The sequence below is a fragment of the Salminus brasiliensis genome, chromosome 15 (assembly GCF_030463535.1).
Source record: "Salminus brasiliensis chromosome 15, fSalBra1.hap2, whole genome shotgun sequence".
Lineage (NCBI taxonomy): Eukaryota > Metazoa > Chordata > Actinopteri > Characiformes > Bryconidae > Salminus > Salminus brasiliensis.
This window is the reverse complement of record NC_132892.1, coordinates 9417286-9441646: the sequence shown is the minus strand read 5'-3', so window position 1 is coordinate 9441646 and position 24361 is coordinate 9417286. Positions and strand designations below refer to the sequence as shown.

The following is a 24361-nucleotide window of genomic DNA, read 5'->3' as shown; positions in this document are numbered from 1 at the left end:
TAAACTAAATAGTCATTGTGTTATTTCTTATTCATGCTAGAAAACACACACACACACACACACAGGCAGGCTATGACACTGGGCAGCCAGGGTGAAGGGCCTTGCTGAATGTGCTGAGCCCAGGTATCGAACCCACAACCCTATGATATATAGCTCATTGCTCTAACCGCTAAACCACCACTGCTCCCACAGAAAGACAATCTCCCATCAGGGAATAAAACCCCTCGTCTCCCGCAAGACAGGCGGAGATACTGTCCACTATACTAACGAGGAAAAACTTGATGACTCTAGTGGGACTTGAACCCACAACCCTATGATTATATAGCCCATTGCTCTAACCCCTGACATAAAATAATGATCACTGCTATTTAAAAACTGTCCTTTCATTGTTATTAAAAGCAGAGTTACTCCAAGCATTTTTTTTTTCATTTGAAATCCTAAAGCTATTTTAAGTTTCCTGACTTTCATATTCACTCTATAAACGTTTGGGACTGGATACGGAAGATTTCCACATCTCAACAATAAAATACTCATCTTTTTCATCACTCAGATTAGGGCTACACAATGTAATATTTCAGCATCAACATCACAGTGTGTGAATGCAAAATAGTGACATCACAAGATGTGCAGTGTCATGTAAGGAAACTGAAATCATATGTTTGATGCTACAACTTCTGCACTGCTTTCATTTCCCATGATCTATCTACAAGAGGCACATTATTATTGACCTCTCACTTATTTTTCTCCAATCATACACAGTGTGCAGTTTTCACTTCATAACATGTTGGATCACTGACATTTGAAGAAATCAGGTAAAAATACCTGTAGTTTTTTTGGTAATATCACAATATAAAATGCTGAACAACAAAATATTGCAAAGTCAGTTTTTCTAATACTGTGCAGCCCTAACTCAGATTGACTATCTATAGTCAAAATGTAAAAAGTATCTGCCCCAGCCCTTCAGCGATGTTATAAGCAGATTTTAGAACGGGTTAAACACATTATTACAACCACCTTTATTTTTTTTTTATTTTTTCCTTTTCCAAATAGCACTTAGTCTCCTTTTAGATGGTAGAGACCAAAGATCTCCCCTAGCGCTGAACACACCAAGGGCCAACATAAGAGAAATACAAAAACAACGATTTCATATACAGTACAGAAGATTAAAAACAACAGCCTGAACAAAATAAGGAATACCAAAACTCAAAATTATAAAAAAAAAAATAATAAAATGTTAATGACTTTGAGCACCTACTTGGCCTTTGATGACTTGAGGCCTGTTATTCTAGAAGTTAAGGTAGTCGGATGTCTGTTTTTTTCCTTTTGTCTAAAAAGCATTGTACAGTCATTATTTACATATACAATATGTTACAGCGCACTCTTTCTCAGTAGCTTGTGTTGCGGCGCAGTGCTTTTCACCTCTCTAATGCAAGTATACACCTCCCCTGTGTCTCAGTGAGTATAATATAAATATACATGTTACAGTGTCTATGTGGTTGTGTATACATTGCTTACTGTTGGAAGATGGCGTTTGTAAATGGGCCACTGTTGCAGGAGTGAATGGTCTGTTACAGGAAAACTGAACTGTGAAATCTAAAGTTTGGTTTAACTGAAAGGAGTGTATGCAGAGGATGTGGCTTGATAAGGCCTTTCTGTGCCAGCCGTAAAGACACAGATTAAGCTTTACTCTTGAACTAAAATTCACTTTGATGGGACGTTATCCTTTTTAAAGGCATTTGGTTCCAGGGCTGGGCTTAAGCTAGGTCCAAAAAGATAAGCCCCATGAGTTCTCCCTGTGCTCTAGTAAGCCTGGATAATATTTTTACTTTCACTTGTGTGAATGTGTGCCACTAGAGGGCAGGCATGAGAGCGGATATCATTGTGCTTGTGCTGGGCCTCATCCAGATCTAACAGCTGGTCGTTGATCGTGACGTCCATGCACCCTGTGTAAAAGGCAGAGACCGGAGTGGACACCAGAGAAACATCTGCAACAGAGAACCAGAGTGTAGTCTCAGTTTCACGCTGTACATGTTTTTATAACTGGCTAAACTCAGTTTGTCTCTTATCTAGATTTTATAACTCATACAGTGAAGACAGTTCACCCACCTGGTATGCCTCCAATAAAAGTGCTGTATGAGGACAACAGGTCCAGAGGCTCTAAATTCTCCACAAGTTCAGTCCTACCCAGCTGCCCATCTACCTCCAGTGTGGTGCTGTTTCCAGACACTGTCACGTTCACTGTGTGTGTGCCTGAGTCACACAGGTGGACTGGGGCGCTGGCCACGATCACATCGCCGAAAGAAACCAGTATATGCTAGAGTAAGAAGACAATGTTTTATTCGACTTACTGGTCTACTTGGCATCACATGTGTGGGCCAATTTCATAAAGAGACTACTTTCAGTTTGTATGAGCTTAAACTAATACAATGTCTTTCAAAAGGAATCAAAGGAAACCAAAACATACATTACATGTCCACGTTTGTGGACACCCCTTCTAATAAATTCATTCAACTGCTTTTACTCTTGATTTCAGAGGAAACAGGGAACAAGCAGGTGTCCCAATATGTTTGTCCAAATAGTGTATTGTATTCAGTGAAACTGGAAGAAAATGTTTAATAGTATGTGTGTGTGTCTCTGAATGACAAAGAAGCTTCCACAGAAAAAGAGCTTGACTTGAATAAGTAGTACAAACATCTATTACATACTGACCTCAGCCCATATCTTCTTCCCAGAATGATAGTCAGAAAGGGAGATGGAGAGAGGGACGTGATCCTGACGAACGAGTGCAAACAGAACTCCCATGGTAGAGGCTGGCCGAATTGTCAACTTTACACTAAGCATCTGGGTGTCACCTGTGTGTTGAGGAGAGGTCAGTGACAGATGTCATATGCTTATCTATAAAAGAAATAGGAAAGTTGACATTTTGGCTAAAAGACAAGGTGTATGTTTATGAACACACAGGTCATATTAATATTTTGTATTATGTATGCACTGTTATACTACAAGTACACATGTAAACAAGCAAGCACTAAACACAAGTCACACCATGGCTGTGGTTGAAGTAGGCAAACCCATGGCCTGGGTAAAAGGAGCTGTGGTCTTCGGTGAAGTAGCACTGCATGCGCTCATTGTTGCGGATGGTCTCCTGAATAGACGTATCTTCACCGGTCAGCCAGCGCCAATCTCGCATACAAGCATCTAGACGAGGGTTCACCTGGAGTTCAACACAGAGATATACAAAAAAAAAATGTTAAAATGAGGCCATGAAAATCTACGTTTGTACCTGAAATGTTATTTATATCTTCTGCAGCAAAACGGGCAGCTGAGGATCAAACATTTTCTTCTGTTCAATCATGAACCTAAAATTTTCTCCCTGCCTGCCTCCGGTGGGGTGTCTGTAAACAAAGCGCTGTATCAATGTTCACACAGCTGCACATCCTTAGTTTGGTCAATATAAGCGAACGTGTGCTGGACACAGTTCCAGTTAGCCTTTTGCACGGCCACATCCATGGTTTCGCTGGGTGCTCCAGGTCCCAATGAGGGATAACAAAAGGCCTTCTAGAAACCTTAAGTATTAAAAACTATGATTGTTTTCTTTCTTTCATTTGTTTCTAACTTCACTGCTGCTCTCTTCCTCCCTAGTATCGCCATGCTATCGTAACCAACAGAGACTAGGTCAGATTTAAACCTGCAACCTTCAGTGTAAGAGGTAAAGCTTTTCCCACAAAGCCATCACAGCTGACAGCCAGGATTGTTTTTTTGGAAGGGTTTCTTAGAGTGAACGATTGAAAGACTGCCAAATGAGCCTAGGTAAGCTCTTCCAACGGCCTTGGGGACATGTGGTGTCTTCTGATCAAGAACTGTTCTTCAACTAATACTGTTTAAGGTGCTGATAGATATGAATGATTGGAACACTTTGCTCAAATCTTGGTCTAAAGTTCAGAGTCTGGCTGAATCGGAGATTCAGGCTTCTTTGAAGTTCTCAGTTGGCCAGCTGGATCACTATGGCTTCCAGTACAGCGTGAAACTCAGTGTGGTTTAATGGAGTGGAGAAGATTAGTGATGGGTGAGATGAATGTGAGCTGGTTAGAGAAATAGCTGATTTGTGGTTTCAATGAGAAGTGTGACTAATCTATTTTTGTATTTTAAGCTTCAGCCAACGGCTTGAAATATTTGTTGAGAACTCAGGTAGAACGCATTTGATACAGAAACAATAAATACTTAACCTAAGGCTTTACATTCATGAAACTGGAACCACAAATGTCTACATATGTGGCGTTTGTTACACATACAGGTCTAGCTCAATGTTTACGGATGGTATTAGTCTGTATGCATTTACACTTGGTGTAACTGAATGTATTTCTGGTTAGTCTGATTCAAATTCAACTGTTATGTGGTGGGTAGTATGCCAATTAGCTCATATGCAACATCGCCTGTGCTGCTTCTTGTTTTCCTCTCAGATCATGTGACCATGTGAAGTGGTTTAAGGCATAATTTTTACAAGGATAAACTCCTATCCATGTATAATCCTGATACTCAAGAGGCATGAAATAATCAAGGGTGAGTGAGGTCTCAGACTAGGTATGGAGGTGACCTTGGTCCAGAAAGAGTATTGTAGACCTTTGTATAGAATATTTATGATGAATAACAGGCCAGATTAGACAGTGTGGTACTGCATGTATTCATTCATTAATGAACTTTAGCACTACTGCTCTTTTTCCTCATTTTCATGTGAAGTGATTTGTAAACCACACTGTTACACAAAACAGTTCCCTGTGGATGTAGCGGACAGTAAGTGACAATAAGAAGCTAAAATAGAAAACCCACAGTTTGTGTTGAGCATGGTGACTTTATGAATAAGATTTACACACCTTGCCTCTGCACAGCACTATTAAATTTGATAAAATCTGGCCCATAGTTACTTACATTTAAACTGTCGTATTTTATATAAAGTGTACCCATCATGAACAATTATTACAAGGGTGCCTGTCATTCAGCATTTTTTTCATAGGCCTGACTGTGATCTTAATTTGAAATCCTAAAAACAATGAACAGATACAGAAAAGAAAAAAGAAAAAGGAGAAACTGACTGTCAAATAATAAATGTTTTATTAATTGGCTAAAGAGGGTTTTAAGTATCGCCCCTTTTCGGCTGAACAATCATTTAAATGCAATGTTGTATATTATAATTTATTTTATGATTAGGAGCTAATATGCTGGAATATCAGGACTTGTATGTTCAAACATTAGCCTACTAATGACCTCCTGTCTGAAAGCCTTTTGAAGCCTTTGTATGCAATGTCAATGGAGGCACAAATGAACTGAAGTCTAGATTGGTCTTTTTTTGGTCTACAGGCCATATATTAAAATGAAGTACTACCAACATTTCAATTCATATCCTTTAAAACCATTCCCAGCTATCCCGGTTATGCTGTGTGGCATTTATTAGAAAACACTGAATAGAAAAATATAGAAGTAGGGCTGGGCGATATGGTAAAAATACTATATCACAATATTTAAATACTTTTTTTGCGATACACAGTATTTATCACAATACATAAAAACATCAGCGAAACAATTCGATTAGCGATTCTGCTATTCAGATATTCTCCTGTACAGAAGAGGGATTTTTTTTAAGAATTACCATTCTAATTACACAGTTTGTAAAGAAACCTGCAGCTAATCATTGTTTATTAAGCACCAACAGTATCCTCAATATGTGTAGAAATAAATATTTATCATATGATTAAATATCGTCATACTGTCCAGCTCTATACAGACGTACTACAGAACTACACATAGGTCAAATAAAACAACAGTAAAGTAAGAGCACACAGGAAAAATCTATTTACCCAAGCTAAAACAACAACCAGTGCAAGTATGTTTTTGGATTTTGTAGCCAAAACAGTGCTGAGCTTTCAACATGTGGAAGTTAGTGATGATAGTGGGACTGAATGTAATGGTGGTCTGAAAGAGAATCCTCCCAAGCTCACAGATTGCCTCACTTTTTTGTGACTGATGTGAGGGGATTGGAAGTAGAATGCACTGAGGCAAAGGCTGAGCAAATTATGAACACTGGGCAGGAGGCCACACATTTACTGGCAGAATCCAGCCCACAAGAGGCAGCCCCAAAGGCTAATGGCATTTGCTTAAGTACTGACATTTCTTTCTAAGCAGAAGCACCCCTAAAAAGTTAGCTGCCTCTATTGGATGTTGAATACATCCTGCAGCCATACAATAGCTGGAACCAAGAGGCAGAACAAAAGGGTGTCTATGCGGCTGCTGTTCATCGCAGCAAAGCATAATTTCCCTCCGGTGGACTGGCTAGTACATCCAATTGTGCACATGACTAATGGGCAGCTGAAAGTTGTTCACCGCCTCAGCTTAGTAAGCAGATTCTAAGCATAAGCCAGCGAAATGGGTCTGCATTCTGGATAGTCAAACAGCACACTGTTCGAGCAACCAGCTGGGAAATTGCTTTATTTACTGTGAAAAAAGATGTAAGAAAAAGTTTTAAAATGTTCAGGGGCCACTTATTAAGGCTCCATCCAGATCTCACTAATGTTTATTTTATGGCGGATCTCACTAATGTTCCATCCATTCTCTTTTTCTATTTGGCCAAATAATACTTGCTCAGTCAACCAGATGATGTGACTCCTTACATGCAGCAAGGGGTTCTTCAGTGAAAGGTAAGAAATCCTGGCATTCCTCATACTACTGACTAAAGAGTTAAACATGTTCACATGTCGGTAAAATTACATTCCATACAATGATGGATTCTTGAAAATGACATGTTAAGGCGAATACTTCGCAACAGAGAGTGAAAGATGAACAGTTAGAAAAACCTAAAGAAGCAAACTTGCCTCTTTAGGCAAGACACCGAACATGCCTTGGCTGATCGACTATATTTGGGGTAAGAGGGAAACTATGTAAATTTGATTTTCAGTGAGTCATTCCTGTAATAGGGTGTTTGTTTCCCCTTTGCTGCAGTAACAGTCTATATAGGTTTTAAACTAGATGCTGGAACACTGTTGTGATTATTTAATTGTATTCAGCCATAAAAGCATCAGTGAGGTTTGTTCTGGATTAGTTGTGATTAGTTCTGGATCCTAAATACCAACCCAAAGGAACTGAATGGAGCTCCATCACTTCAGAGAACCCCTACATAAAGCCCTAACCAACACTTAGCACTGGACATGACCTGTGGCTTATCCTGAGCATCTCATTTTATTGATAATACTGTTCTAGTTGTGTCTGCACAACTGAACACCTGTGTTAGTGCAGGGTGCGCATTAAAGTAGCTGAATTGACTAATTAGAAGGGATGCTGTTGGACCTTGGCAAATTTTAGACTACAAAGAATTTCCATTTGGTGATTTCTCCATAGTGTATGTAAATGACTATGGGCCATGAAATAAGAAATATAAATTCAAAACATAGGAAAAGGCCCAAGTATTGCGATACAGCAAAAAACTGTAATCATTAATAAAGACAAGGATGAGATTTACAGTGCGCAAAGTTACAACCAGATTCTTACCTTATTAACCAGCCCTTGCTCTTTGAATGGAACCCCACCAACAGTTAGGTTAAGTTCATGCATGCCCTTTTTCAGCGTAAACAGGTCTCCATTCACTGCGATCTTCATCACTGCCTCCTTGTCAATTTTTATTACCAGGCTTCGTCCTTGCTCCTCTACTGATATCTGATGGCCAGGTGAACAAAGGTTGAGCAACATTAGGGGCATGTTATTTACTCAGATAACATGAATGATCTTTCAGTGTCCCCTTACCTTATGCCACTGTCCATCGTTAACCAACGGACCACTGCTAGTCACTCGGCTCACGGCACCATATTTCAGCTGTAGCTCCAGTTTGCCTTGATGGATTGCCAGTACAATCCAGGAACTGTTTAAGTGTCCACCGGCGAAGAAGATCACTCCCTCCGAGTCATGTGTCATCAGGTCAAACTCTGCCGTGAAGCTGGATGGGAATAGGGAGTCAGTACTAAATGAAGAGATGGTTCGTAGGGAATTAGTTTGTGTATTTAAACTTTAAAAGATATAAAGTAGATAAGGCCACACCCAGCCGTTTTATTGCATAAAGGTATACAGAATAACAGAAGTTATGATATATATCGTTGCTCTCTCCTCAAAATGGCAGCTTTACAGGAGAAGCATATAAACCCTTAACTTTCAATGGAAGTCAATGTAGAAATATTTTATTTCAAGCCATTTTGGAGCATTATGCTTGTCCATTCATACATTTATACAATGTAAAGAACAACTGGCAGAACCAAATTTCTTTAAAAAGTGAAAAATGTTCATATTTTCATTACAGCAACAATATCCTACTGTTACAGTGGCATCATTATTATCTTAAAGCTTTCATTAATTGATGCCGTAAAGAAAAAGTGACCTTGCTGATTTTACATTTTTGTGAAGTGGAAATGGACCACTTTGGGTTTGTCAAGTTTTGTTCCATGTTCAATGTTCTGCAAACCTTTTCAGTCTTGTTAACAATTCTACTACATCCTACTCCATCATACTACTGAGCCTTCAGGTGCATCACTGTGGGCCAGTTCTCGGTTCCAGTATCTCATTAATAGTAGAGTAGCTAAAGAAAATCTAACAATCTGTATACTGTAGCCAAATAGTATTCAACAGCAGGCTGTAGAAGGGTGCTGCTGAACAGTTGAAATGAAAAGGAAAAATAAGAAGGAAACAGAACACTCAATTTACTACTGTATACTGACACTTAGTTTACTTTCCTTTTTTGAAATAGTTGCAATTTTGGTTATTTTGTTTGCACTAACATTTCAAGACTACAAAAACAAGGAGTTTGCTTAAGTTCTGCATTAGAGCTATGAGGCTAATACAGAAAACAAGCAATGAAAAAAAGCTTTTACCTCACCAGTTAACATCATGCAACCTGCCCAGACCATCATATACAAGCTAGTGTTGTGTCAATTAGTGTTGCAATACCAGAGCTCTGATTTCAAACTTGATACCAGGTGCAGAATTACACTACTAAATACCACAGCAAAAAAAATAAATTATATTCCGACCCAGTGTCGGAATATAAAGTGCTCCCTTATTGGCTAGGATGTGTATACAGTTCTCTAAGAAATAATTGTTATAGAACCTTTATGTTAACATTATGTGGATGTTCCTTACACCTTAAGGTAAGTTACTAAATGTTCATAAATGTGCGTTATGCAAGTTACCAAAACAGTAACATCCCATTGCTCATAGCAGACAGAATTTGTCATCACATCAAAGAAAAGCTTTTAAAAGTTAGAGGATTTAATTGTTGGGCATATTGTAGTATTCTAAGTACTTCCTTTTCAATGCTTTGTTTGGTCACACAGTGAAAGAGGCCACACTGCTTCTTAAATCAGTACAGTTTGAGGTGAGTGTGTTATGATTTAGACATACTGTTTGATGCCAACTGGTGTACATATGCTTCTGTTAGTTGTTAGTTACCTTAGCTTCTTAGCTCTTTTGCAAAAACAAACAGAGAAGCAAAATCCAGATACCAAACATACCTGTTCACCAAATTATGAATAAACTTGTTCTTCTTTAATGCTTGGTGTTGGAACAAAAACAAAAAAAAGGACTTTTCATGGTCATGTTGTCATCTAATTGAGAGTTTGCTTACCCGGTGTGAACTCGGCGACGGAAGCGAAGCTTGACCACAGGAATCCCACTGAACATGCGGCCCAGGTACAGAGAGCGAGAGTTCCTCTTCATGTCCAAAGCCAGACAAGGCTCAATGGACTACAGAATATGTGTGTAGGAGAAAGAACATACAGCAACAACAACAACAAAAAAAAAACAGTTGTTAAGATAGACAAAAGGGAAGGATAAAAATAAACACTAAACAGTATAAAAACAACCACAATACACATACACATAGTAACACATCATTGCATATTACTACTTGTTACTTAAATTGACACAATTTGCCACAATTTACCCCATCCTCTGTCAAACATCTAAGAAGCTACGCATTGAAAACTTACACCAAACCAACCAGATTGCGACATTTGAGGTGAGAGTGTAATAATTTAGGCATATAGTTTGCTTTGTGTTAATTACGTAGCATAAAGTATGTAAGATTCCATAACTTGATATTACTACATTGACTTCACAGCTCCAGCAGACATGTCTTGGCTGACTGAGTAATTGTGTTCAGTGGATTTGACACACTATTTGCTAAGTTCTTTTTCCATGTTTTTGCTAAGTATGAGTAAATGTACACTGTAGTAAGTGTCATAAGTTATGAATCCGCTACCTCACAGCTCCTCAGGTCTTGCTTGAGCTTCTTGCCCTGTCTGCCATCGCAGAAGCAACGGAAACTCCCAGGCGTGTTGACACACTCCTCCTCACACACGTGTGACTCGCACTCGTCCACGTCTACCAGAGAAGGAGAGAATCAATCACTCTCTCTCTCAGGCAGTATAACAGGCAGTATGTTCAAACACAAGCCACAAATGGGTACACATGACGTAATGCCCTGCGTTTCCATTCGACTTTCTATCCTTTCTACCCTTAGCTTATTGACTACAAAAGCTTTAAGAAGCATGTACGATGCATAAGAATGAGAACACATACTTATTAGACAGTGTTTATGTTTCTGAGATCTTAATTATTTATTACCCTGTAACTACTATGTTGAGCTGTTAGCTGTTAAGATACTACTTTAAAACTATTAGACTTTGTCAGGGAAGTGAGTACACACACACACATCCATTGAGGTCAAGGGGTTAAACTTGTGTTCAGAACTTGACCAAAGCACAAAGACAGCAATCCTACAATGATCCTGGTGTGTCATTATGGTTTGCATAGCTTTTGCCCAAAGGTCTTGCGCTTTGAAAATGCTACCAGAAATGGACTTATGTTTAAATATGTGTAAATAGGAATTTCTTGCTTAAGGATTCATGTTTACCCTCCTGTGATGTGACAGCCATGGTTATTCTTGGTTGACATACAAGGTTTACAATTCTTCGGCCTAATCTTACTTCTTGAAAAATGTGGTTGATGGGGATCTTACCCTTTAGTTATGATTTAAACTGATACTCAGCAAATGTTTTGACTAAAAAGGAACAAGAATGTTTTAAAAGGAATGCCAGGAACAGACAATGATAAACAAATATAAAGTTTATCTTAAACACACATATGAAATAATTGTTTTTATAATATAAATTAAATAATTATTAAGTTAAATAATTATAATTATAAGTTAAATAATTATTTTGTAATCTGCTCATTCAACAAGCACCACTTCACTTGGTAATGAAATATGAGCAAGTTCAACATGGTCCTGAAGTATTCTCATGAAAAAAAGCCCTGGAATGCTGAACTGAGCGACCCTCATAGACTGTCTATGTTTGGCTTTACAACAGTGTTGAAACGAATAAGATTAGTGAACGTAATGTTCTTTAAGACTTTTGCCAGAACCATAGCTTCTAATGCCCTCAAAACACTTACAGCCTTTTTTTCCCCCAGTTGGAGGATAATCAAGACTGATCACATTGTGTTCTTTGGAAGCTGGAGAAAAGGTTTAAAAATGTATAGTATCTTATGTAATGAGTTAGAGTGTTTGTCCGGTCATACTGTGGAATTTCTGGCTCATGCTTGCAAGTAGCTGTTGTGTGCCTGTTAGGACATGTATTAACTGTGGATTTCATCTATTCAGGATATTCTTTCACATTTAGAGGAAGTGAAAAATAATACACCCTAAATGGAACTCCTTCCATTAGAGTACCAGTGTCAACAAGTATGAAGGAACTAATCTCTTCACACTTACAATGATATGAATACAGATCAGCCAGAACTTTAAAACCACTGACAGATGAAGTGAATAATGTTAATTATCATGTGACAGTGGCACCTGTCATGGGGTGGGGTACACAGTCAGGTCCATAAGAATTTAGACAAAGATGATTTCTTCAAGCAACAGTCATGTATTAATAAACACCAATGAGCCATTTCCACTGGCAGCCATGTTTGACAGATGATGTGGTGTGCTTTAGATTACAAACCATTCATGTCCTTCTTTATACTCAAGCTAATCTTTGAAGTTATTTGCATTGTAAAGCAAACCATCTGTATTTTCTTTCATAAAAGCTTCTCTCGACTGTAGAGATTGACCTTGATACATCTACCTCCTCCACCAGTGTTCTTGACTTGAGTTGTTTTTTTTTTTTTTCAACAAGCAAAGAATTCTGCGTTCAATAACTTTGTTTGTATTTCATGATCTGAGGCCTTTTGGTGTTACTGAGCTCGTAAGTGCTTCTTTCGGACAGATTTTATTTATTTTTTTTTTTTTCTCAGCCTAGTGATTGTGTCCTTTACTTGCACATCTCCTTGGACCACATATTGAAAGTTCCCATGAACAGCTACCAAAATCAACATTTTAAATCAACTACAGACCTCTATCTCCTCAATTTGACATAACATAAATAGGCAAGAGGTAACATTTGGCCATGAAATTGCTCATCAGTTCCATCCAGACCATCCAATTCTACACAATTTAACAAGACTTAAAGTTAAATATCTACACTTCAGTAACATCTTAAAATGTTCAATACGTTTTTTTAAATCTATTGTGGTGTTGTACAGAGGCATAATGGACAAACACAAGGATCTAAGCAACTCCGATAACAGCCAAACTGCCTCGACTGACTGGGTCAGAGCATCTTTCAAATGCCAGTTCTTGTGGGTGTTACCGGTAATGCAGCGGTTAGTACCTACCAAAAATGGTCCAAGGAAGAACCACCAATGAACCAATGACAAGTCATGGGCGCCCAACGCTCACTGATGCAACCCATGGAGGCCCCTCCTTGTAATCTACATGATTTAAAGGATCTGTTGCCAACATGTTGGTGCCAGATACCATAGGACATCTAAATCTTTAGCCTTGATGGGCCTGGGCTGTATTGGCGGCACAAAGGGAACCTACACTATATAAAGCAGGTGGGTTTAATCTTTTGGCTGATCAGTGTAAGTTAGCTGGCATTTGACTCACCTTGACATGTTTTGGTCTCGTTGTCGTAGACGTAGCCGACTTCACAAAGGCACTCATAACTCCCTATCAGGTTTCTACATTGTGCTGTCCCACACACGTCAGGAATGTCTCTACACTCATCAACGTCTGGAACAGAAGTACGGGAGAATGGTGTCATCATGCTGTCTAGCAGTTTACAGTCACATAAATGTGTAATTATCATCAGATGATTAAACTAGGTCAAATGAAACTTAGCCTGCCTCTGTGACTCATGAATAGCTTTATGGTGCACCTATCAATGGCACTGCCACATTTAATAAACCTAACTAAAAATTTGGCCATGTGCTACACTACACTTGAATGTATGTTGTGTAAACCACATATTCACACACATTTACCCTGGACACCTGGAATGCAACAACAAGTTTCTACAGGAATGTAGACCGTAGGTAACCATTTTATACAAATTTTATTTCTGGTTATGATGCAAAACTGAAACACTTAATGTGTCAATCGTGCCTACATCATGTTTGACAGATTATGCAGTATTTCTTTGGATCATGATCCCTTTCCTTTCTGTAGTCAATTCACACTAAAAGGTATGAGATGTTAACATGACTTACCCAGGCACCTGTGGTGGCCAGACAGTGTGTAACCATCACGACAGGAGCAGTGGTAACTTCCCACTGAGTTAGTGCACTCATGATCACACCCTCCATTTTCTTTACTGCACTCGTTTACATCTGCCAATCAGAAAAAAAAAACATAAACATGCGCTAAGTTAAGTGTGGCTTCCCTGTGCAAGTCAAATTCACACTGGCTGGATGAGACTGTGTCTATGGGTTGGGCTTTAAAGAGCAATACAGTAGCTCAGTGTTTGGGGACATAACGACTGTAGAAGACTGTAGGCATATTTTCCATCTCAGCTGAGCATGTATAGGGGAAAAAACTCCAAAGTTGGTCTTAATGAAAGACTTGAGACCTGAGTAAGTGTGCTCGGAGTGACGTGATGCTGGGGCTCAGCTGTGGAAAAGCCTCTTTGCCTCAGACCTCCCCAATATCCCCCCCCTTGCTCCTGGTTGCTTCTGCTTGTCATTCCACACTGGTAGGTGATGCAATGAGTCACAGTGTATGTAAGTACAAGCACTGCAGTGGAAGTCTGGTCGTCATCTCTCCGTCTGGGAGAAACTCATCCTTCTGCAGAGTCTCTTTCTCCTCGGCTGACTCAGAGCTGCTACAGCAGCAGTACTGGTAGGTGTGACTATGATGAATGAGCACGCAAAGGCATTAATGCTCTACTGACTACAGCTCAGGCTACGAATACCATGATTACTGTCAATCACCTAACATAAGCCACAAGCTTTTATCTGTAGTGCGTGTGAGACTGGGGCACAAAGAGAGGTCACACCTTACAGCTGATGAGGAAAATTTGCACAGTCACGCAAGTCAGAGGACAGAACACTCTGTATCAAAGCAGTCTCCCTCAGCACCCCCTCCCTAACCATACACTATCTATTTATAGACATCTCTAAATTCCTAAAATGACTCAATGACACAGTAAAGCAATACTTCAGCAAATAAAAATAAAACACTTTACCTTTACCCCTTTACTTAAGATAGACACGTTTTACACTAGAAGCTAATATAGCAAGGCTAGGGAAGCAAGAAAGAAAAGCTAATATCCCACCAACTAGCACTGGGGAAACTTGCCTTAAACTGTGACAAGTTAATAAAAAATCTCAAATAGACATGCTAATGTTTCTTACACCTAAAAAACACACATTAGTGAAAGAAAGGGTGGTTCTAAAGAGCTCACTGAATTCCAGTGTGGTTCTGTAAATGGGTGCCACTATTGCAACAAGTCAGTTGGTAAACTTTCTTTCTCCTAGATGTTCCACCATCAACTGTGAGTGGTATTATTGAAAACCACAGCAATAGGATGTCATACCAGCTACTGTAGATGTAATATGTAGGTGTCCCAACACGTTTGTCCATAGAGTTATACATTTGTAGAGGGTTACAAATGCTGTATATGAATAAAAGCAGTGCAGTAGGCAAATATCACCTAAACATCTCTCTGCTCTTCTGCAGCGCAACACCTAAAACAGTAGTAGAAGCCTGAAGATTAACTACACTTTTTGCAGAGTATGTTAAGTAAGGATTTAGACATGCAAATTGCACATTGATAACTGGTAGAAAATAATGATGTGCTGCCTCTATAACCTAATACAAAACTGCATTTATATCGCAAGCAAGGCAAGAGGCTAAGGCAGAACTTGCCTGTTGACAGTGTTACAATGGGCATCTTCTGTTTACGATCTGATAATATGTACACTATATGCAGTTTCATTGGATGCCTACCTTCTGCACACTTAGGGCCAGCCCACCCTGTGAAGCAGTGACAATGAAATTCGCCCTTTTTGTCCTCACAGCGCACTGTCCCCAGGTGATTGCATGGGTTGGGGGAACACTGGTCTGGAATGTCTGAGAAAAAGAGAGAAAAGAAAAGGAGACTAAAGCTGGGAGTATGACCAAACTGCAAACCTAAAAACACAGCAAATCGCATGCTCCGCTTTCTCCCTCCCTTCGCCTTTTGCAGTTCCCATCAAAATTGGTTCTTCACAGTTTAATCTTACTTTATATCTGTAGTGTCTCCAACATGCTGCTGACACTGCAACATCTCACTACTTAGATAAGGCCAGGCATGTCTGAACACAGCGAGGGGCACATGAGTAAAGGAAGTGACAAGATGGGAGAGAAAAAGAAAGAGACCGAGAGACAGAAAAGAAACAGAGCAAGAGAGAGCAAAGAGAGAGAGCGAGGGAGGGAGAGAGAGAGAGAGAGAGAGGGAGAGAGAGAGAAAGAGAGAGCGCACTGCAGAATCACAGCATCCTCTCACGCATACTGACTCAGGGTTCCCAGCTGGACCCACACCAACCAATCAGAATGCAGCATTTGGAGCCGGCATGTTGCTGCCTCTGATTCAGCGGAAATGCGTGCTGAAGGACGAGCCTCCAGCTCACGCTAGCACTACGAAGTCAGGTCACATGCTTGCAGGCACACACGCGGCACCGAAAAGGCCGCATTCATTCACAGGGTCTTCGATACACACACACCCCACAAATCATCTACTCCACTGCTAGGCTGCTAAATGCTATATAACATCCCCAGCAGCAAAACTAACGAATGCATTTGCAGGTACCCAATCCCCGCCTCTCTCTCTCTCTTTTTCTCTCCTCACATAATTTCCCCACTCTACAGCACTGCTGCAGTGCAGCTGAAGCAGCAGATCCCTGCACTCACGTTGAGCTATTTATATACCAGAGAAAGAGAGAGAGAGAAATAGATGGACAGATAGAGGGCAGAAATAAGAGATCCATACGAGGTCACTCACTGTGGACACAGGTGACCAGGTCCCCCTTCTTCTTCTCTCCGAACTTGTCCACACAAGCTGAAGAGACAAGAGCATGGATCTTAAAAGTTTGACACCTATCAGAAGCTGTAAAGATTTCTCATGATAACACATAAATTTGGATGAACATGAAACTTGCAGGACTTACCCAAATACTTGGGGTAGAAGTAATCCTGAAAAGAGCAGTAAGAGAAAAGGTTATCAAGCCATCCTAAATGCAGGAGAGCCTATTATTTCCACTGGGTATTCGGCACTGTACTTAGTATACAACGTTTTACTACTACAAAGTATATTATAAATTCTTGTATGAAATATGGACAACATTTTCAATCACAGAGGTAAAAACATGGGTATTTGTTGTTGTACCTTCAGAACACCTACAACTTTGTAGCCGTGGCAGATATCATGTAATTACTGTGTCTTCTGCTGGTCTTTAATCTCACTGTCTTGTTTCAACATGTTGGTTTGGAGTATCATTTTTTTTTTTTTTTTTTTTTTTTTTTAAATCCTCAAGCTTAGAAAACCAACCAGTTTACAGTGTGTACCACATCTCTGTGACAGGCTGTGCTCTCATTGTACCTTACAACCTGCACACACAGTTCTGCAGTGGGGTGTGGCCAAGCTGCACAGTTGACCTGGTTCTTTCCTGGATTCTTTCTATGGACTTCCAAACCAAGTTTTTTCACCACAAGGGTTATTAATGACCTCTGAATCAAACACAGGCAACATTTCATTTCAATAAAAAGAAAACCATTAATGTCACTTCCCTTTTCACTGTAAGCACTGCAGTCATAGAGAACTAAAACCAATCAAGTCAAATTTCTACACCCAATACCCACGGAGATATCCCCCTCACACACTTTCGCTTTAGCTTTAGCCACTAACTTCCTCTCTTTACACCAACAACTGCATTCATAGTGGTTACTGGATGATCCATAGAATTAACTCAATAACAAGCCTTGGAATTTAGAGACCGGAGATGATGTTGAGAAAGTCATATTTTCTTCTCTGTTAGTGAACATATTTTAGCTAGGAAGGCAAAAACATGAACTATGGCACAGTTTTCAAATTCTAACTTGTTCTGCAGTCAGATTTGCTCCTGCAGTCAGTAAGCTAAGCACTGAAATGGCAAGTTTAGTGAAGCTGCAGAGAAAGACAGCATATAAATGGTTAAGACTCAGTGAAGCCGGCAAGAGTACATCATTCTGTGGACGCTTCCTCCATGCAGCAGCTGCAGGTTACCCGGTAACTGTCCCACTCGTGCAGTCGCTGCAGTCCAAAAAACTGCAGAGTCAGAATTCTGCTGAGTCAGATACTGACGGGGTGCGACATGAATAATGCACACGGGGAGCGGAACTCCTTCCCTTTTTCCTCCCCTGCTGTCATGGACACGATCTGCGAGATGCACGCAAAGCCCTTTATCTGTCCATACATTCAGGAATGAGCCCCACTTTGTGCCTCACCTCAACTCACCCTTTGCATGCACCCGTTCCTCTTCCTCACCTTCCTCTCTCAATTCTCTTACACCGGTGTCCTTCTGCAGCCTATTCTCATTTAGTGCCTTAAAGGGGCTGCTGACGCAAAAGTCCGAATAATTATAAGCGTTCCAATAATAGCACAAGGCATCTCTCGGGACAGACCACGGTGGATACATCTCTCTTCCTTCCAAGGCACGGCATGAACGCGTCTGAACTGTGCTAACACATCAGCAGATCAGTCATGAGTCTAAATACTGTGTGTACTCATGTATACACATGTACATGCGTGTGTGTGTGAAAACATTGCGTCAGATATCATCAGAATTAAACGACGCTGGGCAGGAATTTATTTGGGATTTAAAAACACATTCCAATCCCCTTCAGTCATCAGTTTCGCCCTTTATTGTAAGCAGTCTCTCTCAGGAGCCAACAACAATGTCACAGAGCAGTTTTCTCACTTTCTAGGTGGGAATGGGTGGGAATTTACTGCATAGTCATGTACTATAAAACAAGAGGAGAGAGCAGGTGAAGTTTTCCTTTCTGCATTTCTCTGGACACTTGCCCTGAGTTCTGTGCATATAAGCGGTGGACCAGTGCCAGCACATAATGGCTTATGGGGCAGACTTAGCTCTAGCTATGGAGAAGTGATTCAGAAAGGATTTAGGAGCTTCTTGAAGAAGCGTAAGGTTCAAATGTTCCCCAAAGAGGCCTAAAATGTGTCAATAGGCACCAGACAACTGCCAACCTGCCACTGCCCTCAGGCTCAAGCAGCCAAGCATGAATAACTGCCCCGATAAATCCCTCAGACTTTCGGGAACTTGTGTCACTCACTGAGCTGCAAAACAATACAAATCTGTGAGAAAGCGGGTGAGAGTGTGTGTGTGTGTGTGTGTGTGTGTCTGGAGGTGGGGGAGCAGAGCCTAATCATATCTCAGCTCGGCTGCAGACTTACTAGGGCATAAAAATGAGGCACACAGTCGGTCAAAGTCCGGACTTTGGGGCGAAAGTTCGTCGCCTGTCACCACGAGCGGCTGCTATCCACAAGCCTACAAGGCTAGCAAAGGCTCTCAGCTCGAGAGGCTAGCGGTACCGTTAACCTGCAGTACAACATCGCTAAGGACGTTCAGGACACACACACACACACACACACACACACACACACACACACACAGTTAGGAACATTTAAAAAACGTTGACTTGGGTTACCGTTTCAGGGTCGTTTTCAAACACTTCTCGAGCTTCTTCTTTGGTACATCTCTCCTCCACGCATTCTCTCTCCAAATGCCCCTGTTTGGTTTCCTCAAAAACCTGGTTCGCTCGCTTATGTCTTCTTAAAAACTGGCTGGCTTCCTCAGGCGACAAGGACACTGCGAAACACACACACACACACACACACACACACACACACACACACACACACAGTCAATTTCGTCCAGGTGAAGGACGACGTTAGCCAGTGCTACCTAAACCCGTTCACAGCGTAACGAGCGACATAACGGACAACAGCTAACCGTTCAAACTATTCAAATCAAAACATCTAACGAACGCAGCTTAGCTGACTGACTAGCTGACTGACTGACTGACTGACTAACTGACTGACTAACTGACTGACTGACTGACTAACTGACTGACTGACTGACTGACTAACTGGCTGACTGACTAACTGACTGACTGACCAACTGACTGACTGACCAACTGACTGACTAGCTAACTGACTAACTGACTGACTAACTGACTGACTGACTGACTAACTGACTAGCTAACTGACTGACTAACTGACTGACTGACTAACTGACTAGCTAACTGACTGACTGACTAACTGACTGACTGACCAACTGACTGACTAGCTAACTGACTAACTAACTGACTGACTAACTGACTAGCTAACTGACTGACTAACTGACTGACTGACTGACTAACTGACTAGCTAACTGACTGACTAACTGACTGACTAACTGACTGACTAGCTATCTGACTGACTAGCTAACTGACTGACTAACTGACTGACTGACTAACTGACTGACTGACTAGCTAACTGACTGACTAACTGACTGACTGACTGACTGACTGACTAACTGACTGACTAACTGACTGACTGACTGACTAACTGACTGACTAGCTAACTGACTGACTGACTAGCTAACTGACTGACTAACTGACTGACTAACTGACTAGCTAACTGACTGACTAGCTAACTGACTAACTGACTGACTGACTAACTGACTAGCTAACTGACTGACTAGCTAACTGACTGACTAACTGACTGACTAACTGACTGACTAGCTAACTGACTGACTAGCTAACTGACTGACTAACTGACTGACTAGCTAACTGACTGACTGACTGACTGACTAGCTAACTGACTAGCTAACTGACTGACTAGCTAACTGACTGACTAACTGACTGACTGACTAACTGACTGACTAGCTGACTGACTGACTAGCTAACTGACTGACTAACTGACTGACTAGCTAACTGACTGACTAGTTAACTGACTGACTGACTAGCTAACTGACTGACTAACTGACTGACTGACTGCACAGGCGACCGTGAAGGGGTTTTCTGCTTCACGCAAGTCAGTCAGCTCAGAGTTCACACTTGTGTACCTGCGTCTAAAAACCGCAGGCTAGAGCTGTGTAATAAGTGTGCTACTAATGATGGGTTACCGTGCGTTTTCACACACTAGTTAGCCAGCTAATGCAGTCAAAGTGTGCGGTTTGGGACGCAGCCACAGTTAGCGGCGGCTGCGCACGTTCGCCACAACAACAGCGCCGACGGTAGCTAGCTAAAAGTCTCGGTGTTGGTATGAGCTAGTATTGGTGCAGCTAGCTAAGTTATACTTACGCTGCGAGGAGCAGGCGACGCACAGGAGGATGAAGAAACAGCCCGAGAGGAACTCTCCCGGGGTAAGAAGCATGTTTGGTTCGGCGACAGACTCGGGAAAGTTCCTCCTCGTCCTCTCTCTCTCTCTCTCTCTCTCTCTCTCTCTCTCTCTCTCTCTCTCTTAGCTGAGAAAGCCTTCACTTCACAGCGGGGGAGTCCTGACCTATACCGCTACATTCAGCTCCACGGTGTGCAGAGGCATACGCATACCACAGCCAGCTCCCTTTCTCTCCTCCACACTCAAACACACACACACACACACACACACACACACACACACACACTTGCATACATACACACACGCGCGCACACCCTCTCCCCCCACCTCTCCCTCTCTCCTGTCGTGATCTAAACGTGAGCAGCAGATTCGTCGATCTGGCTGGTGGAAAGTTCGCTAGCAGACACTGGGAGTTCCCAATGCAGAATTTTCCTCTGCAAGAAGTAAGGGGAGGGGGGGGAGGGAGGAAGAAAGGGGGGGGACTCACTCACTCACTGCAGTAGTACTGCTGTAAGCTTTGTGTCGAAAAGGCTGCAAAGTTATCATCAACCATCTCTGTGGCAGGTTTTTGAGGCATTGCCTTTATGTTGAGTGGACAGAAGTTCACCAGGGTCACTGATTTACCAGACCTCAGCCCAGACGTCCTGATAATGTACATTTTACTGTATGAGCCTTAATATGCTGTATGCTAGTGTGCTGGCCACAGAACTGAAGAAGGAAGTCCATTGACTGCAGCAAAGCGTTTGATTCTGCTGACCGTGCAAAATGAAGGAACGTCCTCATGAAAATCATCATAATCCTCGGTTTGAATGAGGAACCTCTAAACTGATCAGAAGTCGCCTAGTCGTCTACATGAATCAAGTTACGGTCATGACAGGAAAGGTAACAAACCGACTGGTGTCATGTTGAAGACAAGGCTGCATACATGAACATTTATATCTGTATATAAGAGAGGCTGGACTCAAGGTTGGTGGAAGAAACACCAATAATCTTCGATATGCAGACAAACACGGCAGAAGACCTAAACCTGGACCGTGTGCAGAAAGTTTAAGAACAGGGTTAAGCAACGGGACCTCAGCTGAATATGTAGAAAACAGGTTATGACAACAGGAAAGATTACTTGGATGAATTATCCAGAAGTTAAGAAAGGTGACACACGCTGGCACTCAGCGCAGCAGGAACGGAAGGCAACTGAAAATAACTTCAAGTGTAATGACTTGTCTCTACAACAATCAGAACTGTCCAGGCCTTGCTTTATGTAAAAAAATGCAGGGCAGAAAAACACACTGATGCCTTTAAACTCGGGTGTTGGCAGAGACTTTAAGAGTTCCTTGGACTGCAAAGAAAACAGAGAGGAATCCTTGACCAAATCAAGCCTCTTACTCAAAGTTCTCATCATTGGCAAGGACAGTTGAAGATAAGCCAGCAACCAGACGGATGGAGAAAACTGCCTCAATAGGATATTCTATAGGAACACCATCCCTGTGGTCATTAGGAGTCAAAACTGACCTGATGGCACATCTAAACACAGCACATCTGTGTTACTGCTACAAAAACCGTGGGCATTCATATGACATTAGCCCTTTCTGGTACACTGCTACATGGTCAAATGTCTTTGGACACCGCTTCTAATAAATTAATTCAGCTACTTTTAAGTTGCACCCATTGCTGACACTCACAGCTTGTCTAGTCCCTGTCGAATAAAGCTAGTCCTTATAAAGCATGAACCTACTGGCACCATGCCTAATGCCACATGCTTAAAGCTTCTCTGGATGGTAGAGACAGTTACTCCAACAAAAGCAGGATGAACTCTTGTTTTTAATACCCTTGATTTGCAGAAGAAACGATGAATGAGCAGATGTCCCAATACTTTTGTCTGTATGATGTATTACGGCCTCTGGTATTCTGGGAAAGTTTAGTGTATTTTGCCTTCCATTCAGCCCTAGCAGCAAGGTCTGGCTCACGATTGGAGTTTTAATTTAACTTTTATTTTTTTCCCTCAAAGGTGCTGAATGGAATTGAAGACCGGGCTCTGGACAGGCTAGTCGGGTTCCATAAAGTTGGAAACACACAATTCTCTAGAGTGTGGTGATATGCTGTAGCATTTGGACTTTTCTTAACTGGAACTAAGGATTCCAAACCTGGTAAACAGCCCCAGACATGAAACTTTACACTTGGCACAACGCATTGCACATGGCTGAACTCAACCCATGAAGTTCCAAATAGCTCTTGTGCTGGCGTGGCTTTTCAGAGGAGTTTAGGAGTCAAGTGTTGCCGCTGGATGGAACACACTTAATCACTCAGACATTCTGTGAGCTTGTGTGGTCTCCTTCTTCACCACTGTGATGTGACGCTCCTAGATGTTCCCATTTTGTATTAACTGTTGTATTAATAGTTCACCTGGGCAGGTCCAGCAGGGCAGGCATTTAATTAACTGACTTGGCAGAAAGGTGGCATCCTGCTACTGTGCTAAGTTACTTTATGACCCGTTGTGTGCTTGTCTATGGAGATTTCACAGCTGTACTGTATGCCTGACTGTATGTACTTGCTACCCGTTTGTGGCTTAACTAGCCAAACCCACTCCTTTTGGCCATCCAGTGTATCTACCAATGCCAACTTTACAGTGTTTTGTTGAGGGGTGGGCCTGGAGTTAATGGATGATATAGGGCATTACATTCTGTAGTACACTCACCAGCCACCCACTGTCTAATTATAAGGCTATGTAGCTACAATATAGAGAGCCATAATGACCGGTTGTAGCCACCCTTTTCCCCATTCACCATTTGTCAGGTTCTGAGCACAGGGCTGCTATTGACCAGATATGATTTAAGCAGTATAAGATTATCAACACAGCAATGACACTAACATGGCAGTGTGTATCAGACACTGCCATTTTGCTAGACTTCTTTTTATTTTGAACTCATTATTGGGTAGCGAGTGATCCACCAGCAGAAATGATCCAAGAACAGTTCTCCGGTCAGGAACAGACCATTGATGAAAGTCTAGACGACAGTCTTTAACCGTGGACCTTCAGGTCTAGAGTTTTTAATATATGTGGAACATTAGTCTGTAGCTCAAGCTGGACACTTCTGACATATGAGCCAATATGAAGACAAATTCTCATCTCCCATCTCGTCTCTCACACATGCCAATTTTCAGTTTTCCAAAATATTGCACCGTTAAATGCTTTTCCCTGCAGATGTTTCCAAAATATGTTCCAAAAGATGTTTCCCCTCTCTTCATACATTCCTTCTTCACCACCACCAGAACCACCACTGTTAACCCTCCTTCTCTCCGAGCTAGGCTAGATCACATGGGTATTAAAACATTAAAATATGACAGATAAACTTTATCATTTGTAATCTTCTTCTATTCTGCACTGATTACTAATAATTAACACAATTAACAATTAATAATTAACATTGATCATCTAACTAATAACACAGTTGCACTGATCATCTCCAACATCCACAGCGCAGGCAAGAAAAAGTAAGTGAATCCATGAATTTAATAACCTGTAGATGCACTTTTATTAATAATCACCTCCACCAATGCAATGCAGAAATCCAGGCAATTCCAACAGG

At 41.3% G+C, this 24361-nt stretch overlaps 1 protein-coding gene across 1 annotated transcript; it reads right to left on the bottom strand.

Moving 5' to 3' along the window:
* Positions 1–1001: 1001 nt before the first annotated feature.
* Positions 1002–21120, bottom strand: gas6 (growth arrest-specific 6). Its single transcript, XM_072656671.1, has 15 exons — positions 20741–21120; positions 19103–19263; positions 16567–16591; positions 16401–16457; positions 15368–15490; positions 13630–13749; positions 13028–13153; positions 10292–10413; positions 9656–9774; positions 7789–7978; positions 7537–7701; positions 3046–3214; positions 2710–2852; positions 2107–2314; positions 1002–1985 (listed from the first exon to the last, which is right to left on the bottom strand). Exons 1-15 carry the CDS (start codon positions 20811–20813, stop codon positions 1801–1803), a joined length of 1986 nt encoding a protein of 661 aa, XP_072512772.1. The 5' UTR covers positions 20814–21120; the 3' UTR covers positions 1002–1800.
* Positions 21121–24361: the final 3241 nt, after the last annotated feature.

What these genes read in the sequence shown, in the direction of transcription:
- gas6 (XM_072656671.1), bottom strand. Translation starts at nt 20,813, where the DNA reads ATGCTTCTTACCCCGGGAGAGTTCCTCTCGGGCTGTTTCTTCATCCTC. An exon ending in TGGCCCTAAGTGTGCAGAAG is followed by an intron (nt 13,750 to 15,367) that starts GTAGGCATCCAA and finishes TCTGATTGGCAG; the next exon opens with ATGTAAACGAGTGCAGTAAA. An exon ending in AGCAAGGGCTGGTTAATAAG is followed by an intron (nt 3,215 to 7,536) that starts GTAAGAATCTGG and finishes GTTGAACTCCAG; the next exon opens with GTGAACCCTCGTCTAGATGC.